This window comes from Cladophialophora immunda (genome assembly GCF_000835495.1).
Source record: "Cladophialophora immunda strain CBS 83496 unplaced genomic scaffold supercont1.5, whole genome shotgun sequence".
In the NCBI taxonomy this organism is placed as follows: domain Eukaryota; kingdom Fungi; phylum Ascomycota; class Eurotiomycetes; order Chaetothyriales; family Herpotrichiellaceae; genus Cladophialophora; species Cladophialophora immunda.
In genome coordinates, this window is record NW_015622545.1 from 2,363,822 (window position 1) to 2,370,128 (window position 6,307).

The 6,307-nt window shown below is 49.2% G+C and overlaps 2 protein-coding genes across 2 annotated transcripts; one reads left to right on the forward strand and one right to left on the reverse strand.

The window, feature by feature from the left end:
- Positions 1 to 105: 105 nt before the first annotated feature.
- Positions 106 to 993, reverse strand: PV07_09021 (uncharacterized protein). Its single transcript, XM_016396245.1, has 4 exons — positions 779 to 993; positions 610 to 706; positions 443 to 546; positions 106 to 372 (listed from the first exon to the last, which is right to left on the reverse strand). Exons 1-4 carry the CDS (start codon positions 866 to 868, stop codon positions 229 to 231), a joined length of 435 nt encoding a protein of 144 aa, XP_016246101.1. The 5' UTR covers positions 869 to 993; the 3' UTR covers positions 106 to 228.
- Positions 994 to 2,059: 1,066 nt separating this feature from the next.
- Positions 2,060 to 3,468, forward strand: PV07_09022 (uncharacterized protein; the record flags this gene model as incomplete). Its single annotated transcript, XM_016396246.1, has 3 exons — positions 2,060 to 2,083; positions 2,135 to 2,544; positions 2,592 to 3,468. 3 exons carry the CDS (start codon positions 2,060 to 2,062, stop codon positions 3,466 to 3,468), a joined length of 1,311 nt encoding a protein of 436 aa, XP_016246102.1.
- Between the last annotated feature and the right edge of the window lie 2,839 nt (positions 3,469 to 6,307).

Sequence of the window (6,307 nt, forward strand, 5' to 3'; positions counted from 1 at the left end):
GAAGTGCGGGATGATGGCCAAGTGAAGGCGCCAAGACCTGGTGAAGGCCGGCAGCACAGCCGTAAATGGAAGTCTGGTGACGCCGCCTTACGTCGTTAAAGCAGCGTCAACAGCTCGACTATTCAGGTTCTGCATTGGACTACGGAGTACCGAGTACTTGGATCGAAACTCCTCCAGAGCTATGGATTGGAGTGATTGAACGATCATCATCTGTCGAAATTGACAAGCCTAAGAGCCACACTTTTGCACCAACTGGTAGATGCCAAATCTATTTCCCTCTGGGTCTGTCACATTGATGTAGACGCCGCTATCCCCTTGGGCGGTCTTTTGCAAGACTGTCTTACCTCCCAGTTCATGGACGCGAGCTTCAGTCTAGGCGGGGATCCCAGTCAGAGACTTCTCGACGCTGCTTCTCAACAATCAGGCAATTGGGGAAGCACACCTTTTCAAGCGAATCGACCATGTGGTAGATCGTCACGCCTGAGCCGAGAGCTTGCGTGTTCGGGCCACAGCCGTCAGGCATTTTGACAAGCCCGCCTCCCAGCCCTGGAACCGCCGGTCTGGTAAGTCATGACTCGATTTGTGGGAGGAGGCAGGGTTCTCTCTTACCCTTGGGATCTTTGAATTCGAACAAGGAGACCTGATGCCCAGCGTCGGAGATATCAGATTTCCAGGTCCAAGTAGGGAAGAGGTCACTATAGAAGGCCTTTCAACACCAATATCAGCCAGACTCGGAGATAGAAGAGGAATTCCTGCAGTAATCTTTCGGTTGACCTACCTTGAGCTTTTCAGTGTCGCGGGCAGGAATTTCAACCCAGCACGGGGAGCCTTCAGCGGGCGGGACCCAGGCTTGAGCTTCAGAAGACATGATGTCGAGTTGTCAGTGGCAAGCTGTGGCGCTTTTGAGTGCTTGGGGTATCAGCGAGTCTTGAAACGAATATCTTTCTCGTAGTGAAGGTGGGGAAGTGGATATTGAGGACGCATTGTTCATCCCGGGTTCTCACTCTCTTTAAATGCACTTCTAGACGGCACCGTGCCATCTTGGAAATCGCTTAGCAGTGCAAGAATCGGCGATGCTTTGACCGTCAGGAATTCACTTTCCTGCGAACACGAGTACGGGCTGCAGGCGTGGCTTCGGACGCGTCCAATCCATTCGCTTATGTCGCCGCCATCACGCGAAAGCACATGACTAAACCCCGCCTCGAGCTGGATAGTGCTTCTTTCTGCCCGAGATAGGAAATCGTGATTGGACAGACACGGAGCAACTTTGCACCTTTGCACGGCTGGGATGCGTTGCTGCCTAAAGGCTAATGCCATGCAGCGATGCAGAAATGTTTAGCCAAACGGATGTTGTACAGCTCTTCGTTGGTAGTGGTCAAGGGCATGAACATGACAGAGCCATCTACTCAAGCGTGGGAAGCGGTGCACCGTTGTCGTTCGGCGGAGTCGCCTATACACTTGTGTCGGGGAGAACCACCGAGGACTTGAGTGAAGAACAGCTACGGCAACCCGGAGGACCGTAGCCTTGAGCTGTGCCGCGAGATTCGGCTTCTCAGAGCAGTGGAAAGGAGTCGTGACGGGGTCAACTTATCCGATCAGTTAGTTCAATGATTGGTGCAGCGTGGCCTGCTTCTGCAGCGTATCCCTCTTATCGATACATCTACATAGGCACTTCCAGAGATCGTCGCACTTTCGTGCAAGGCTGTGAGGTGCTCGACTCTTGACAAACTTCCTCGTGTTTTACCACCGAGACTGAGTCCATCCTCAAGAAGCTGCGCCTGCGCCACCCGGCAAAGGTGCCCACTAGCATGCTGTAGACGGTCTTGGAGGGCGCAGCAAGCCTCAACAAAAGGGGCGATTCGACATGGAATGGGTTGCTTGAGGCTGCCAACATGTTTGTTTACGGCGTTAACACGCGCTGTGCACCGTTGAATATGAATCTTTTGTAGAGCTGCCGTCTGCTGACGAGAACGTTCTGTTGTCCTAATGTCAATCACTGCGCGGCGGTACACATTGGCCTGCGCCGCCGTCATCCTTGTCGCCTGGCGCCGTGCATCAGATGGAACCGATCAGCGGAGTCGTGGTAAAATGCTCTCAGAAACCCACCGCGTCCTTGAACTAAAGCTCTGGCCAGGCTGCAGTCGTCGCTGTGCACACCGTGGTACTTAATCTGTACAACATCACCTCCTCCATCCGGAACATTCCTCTCGAGCTTCGAAGCATTGACAATCAATGTGGCGTCATCAGGGTAACCTTGTCTCACATTGAACGCATTCTCCGCGAGCGCACAGAACAGGATGCCCAAAGGCAGGACAACATATGCGAGGATCTGCAGGGGACTCTTCGTGGTTGCCAGCAGCTCTTTGAGGAGCAGTTGGGAAGATTGCAGGGATATGGCATTGGCAACGACTTGAATGTTCTTGACCAAAAGAACAAGAAGAAGATAATAAAGGCCGCCTTGAGCAGGGCCGAGCTGGATTTCCATCAGCAGCGTTTGAGAGAGCAATTTGAGGTCCTCCGTCTGATGCTCGAGGGACTCCGAATGTCAGTGCTCGTGAGGTCTGGAACTTCCGGATACTGATGTTGTCCAGGCCGCACAACGAAGCTCCTGATCAACAGTGCAGGTCGTGCAGACGCGGACGAGTCGAATCCGTGAGACGACGGTCAGATCCTTCACCTCAAGAAATCACTGAACCCCTGCGGCAGCCCAATGCTGGTATTGGGAGCCGCATAAGACGAATTTGCTCCAGTTGGTCAATCAGCCGAAGCTCTATATCCAGGGTCTCTACTGAGGCACAGACATTCGACTCCACGGTTGAAAGTTCGAGACCTCCCATCCCTGCGACCGAGCCGTCCGTGCCGCATCCCACCTGGACCAGGTCGAGCAAGTCGACAATCACCGTGCACGAGTTCGAATCCCAGAGTACAATCTACGAACCCACTATCGTGAATGTCCAGTGCGAAATTCGGAAGAAATCCGAGAGACCCACCACGGTGCGGTCATCCAGATCGACTCCAATGATGAGGGAGAGACCAAGTACTGTCTATCGGGAACCTTCCGCCGTGCCTGCTGTTCCTTCCCTGCCCGCGCATTACGCGCAAGCGGAGAGGACAGAGGGGACACCCATGTGTCCAGATACTGTTCAGAACCACCCCACTAGTTCTCCAGGTGACGTGCAGACCAGAGAACCGCGGGCGCCGCTGTCGGAAAAGAGTGCAAATGCCCAGATCCAGCGACCGAATCAAGTGTCTAACGGCCAAAAGGCCAGGAGGAGGTTTGCGCCAGGCCATCGCAAAACCGTGAGCGCCTGTGAGCCGCAAAGAACAATCCCGGAGCTCGCGCACTTGAGAAATCTGAATCAGTCAAGTTGTGACCTCAACACGACACAAGGACACCATCTCAACCGGGATCATTACCCTGAAGACGAGCTTTTGACTGCGACCCTCACAAGTGTAGAACTAACTTGATGAATTGATTAATTGTTCTATCTAGTGGGAACGGTCGCACGGCAGTTTGACTTGCCGGCGTGTAAAAACTAGCCGGATAACCTTCCTAATCAGGTTAGGGCAATACCCCCCCACACAAGGCACGAAATCTGCCGTAAAATGAAAAAATCCGCTGTGGCATCGATGTTTAGCCTGTAGTGGCGTGTGTCGCTCGATGGCGTTCACAGCCAAATTTACTAGGCGAAAACATGAGTAAACCACGTAAAACACTGAACTTTTACCTGATAACTAGGTCGCAGGAACGCCTGTTTTACAAAGCGTCCTAGCCTGTCCTGATCTACGCGATCTGATTGGCCCGTCTAACCCTGGTAACTTAATGACACTTCGCGCTGTGATTTGGCCTACTGTAACCATAACAGTGCCCGTTAACTATTCACCTTTTGATGCTGTAAATCGATCGTTCTGTTAATCGATCTATTCGTCGATCGCCCTATTAACGTCGCTATCGATCGATCTCGTTCGTGATTCGCTCGTAACCTCGTTATCGCTTCTATCCTCGTCAGTTCGCGTTCGTTACTCGTTCTAGAGTCATTATCCTAATCATCTACCTAAACTTATCAAACATAATAGGATTCAATGGCTTAGTTAGCCTATCTATAGCCATCTCCGTTGTTAGTACGAACGAGAACACCACTGTTCTATCTACGACCTTTTCGCGTGTGTAATAGTATGTTACGAGCTACTATATGACACGTGAGGTGTCCACAGGCAAACCCGCAGTGGTTTACTTAGTGATATAGTAGGGAGGGACGCTATAGCTAAGACTGGAAACTAAGTGTATAGTATGCAGACCTATACGTATAGTAGATGATCGTGAGGAACTCGATTCTATATAACTATTATTAACTACGAGGAGAACTATGTAACTAAGTGCGGTCATATATCACTTAGGATATATGTTTAATATATTACTCTATTAGACATGTCAAATATATTAATATATTTCTAAGCCTATCTAGGTATATTACTCTATTACCCCGCTAGGTTATACTAATATATTTACTAAGATACTAGCGTCTGACATATTCTCCTTAGTCGACCTTCCCCCTTATCCTTCTCCTCGGCCTCCTATATAGTCGGTTCGTAACACCTCCCCCTCCTTTAACGTATACGTTACCCTTAACGTACTTAAGGTAAGCGTATCCCTTCCCTTCCACCTTTTACTTCTTCCCTATAGCTAATTATACTAAAGGTTCCGAAACCCCCTTAATCCTAACGATACCGTAACTTAGGTAACGCCATCATAAAGCTCGGCTCTTACGCTCCTAATCCCTACCTAGAGTGTACTAAATCGCACTCTATCTACATTATTTATCGTAGTTATTTAAAGTGCGGTCCCTATACTAAAAAGAATATAACCTATTATAGTCACTTTTCTAAGGCTAAGTTTGATCGACTCGAAAATAAGAAGTAGGAGTTAATTCAGTAAGGCTAGGAGGCCTAAAATTTAATGTTAGCCTTAGCTAAGTAATTATTAGAAACTTAGTAGCGTATTACTGATATGAATAAAAGAGTAGATATCCTGACGAAGCGTTAGGAGGACATAGCGGATTGTGAGGCGGCAGCCCTAGGTTTACTTAATAATAGTGATGGTGCGGATATAGCGGTAATAGACGCGGATCCCTTTATTTAGGATGATCTAGCTTTTAACGCGGTCATTTTTTCTGATCCGTCTCTCCCTTTTCCCGAGTTTAGGAATATAGAATAGCTCTCTATATTATCTAGTTAATGATTCTTTAGTACTATTATTCTTTATTCTAGTCCCTAAGCTCGATTCTAGATAATCTAATGTAGTACTAGTAGTATTTAATAATGAGTATCTTAGGTACGTTTTCCCTTAGTTCCTAAGTATTAGGTTCTGTGAGGGTTTGGAAAGAGTTCTGTAACTAGCTAGCCAACCTAGTAATAAGGAGGATAAATCTGAGGAGAGAGAAGGAAGGAATGGCTATCCTTCCTTTCTCCTTATATCCTCCAACGCGCCGCAAGGAGGTAACTATTGTCCTCACCTCCTTACTCCTTTCCTTGCGTACGTGTTCCAGCTCCTTACCTTCCCTTGCGTACTTATTCCAACTCCTTACCTTCCCTTACGTACGGTGTCTCAGCTGTCAGGACTTTGTATCCCTTACACCGTGTGCGTCTTGACCAATCAGGAGGCAGCATTTCGCCTGTACATTGTATAGGTAAATCTTGACTAATCAGGAGGCAGTATTTCCTGGCGTTGGTCTTGGCGCTGGTTCGCCAGAACCGAGCCTTCTCCTGGGTTTAACCCATCACATCACCCCCCCCTCCTTCTATACTTACCTGGGAAGCCTCGTACGTGTTCAGCGCGGCGGAGTCTTATAGCGCGTCGGCCGGTTCCCACGTTGGTTCAGCGTATCCAGTCCATTTCACCAGGTATTACTTCTGGGATCCTCTTCCTCTTCGTACGACCCTATCTTCCAGGATCGCCTCCACCTCGTATTCTTCATCGTCTCCGACTATCACCGGCGCAGGCTAGTTATCGTCCGTTCTCTGCGAGTCGAGAGGGTCTGTTAAGGCCGTACGAAGGAGGTCTGAGTGGAAGACATTATGAATGCCTGGCGGGGTGTTCAGGCGGTAGCTGTGAGATCCTACCACCTCCGTAACGGTATACTTCGCATTCTTCTAGTCCAGTTTCTTACTAGTACGCGTCGTTCATACGTTTCTTAAGTTAAGCCATACCTTGTCGCTAACTTGGAATTGCGGTGCCTATTGTCGCGTTCGATTCGTTCTCTCCTCCTACTCCTACTGCGCGATAGCTATTGAAGACTACGCCCATTCT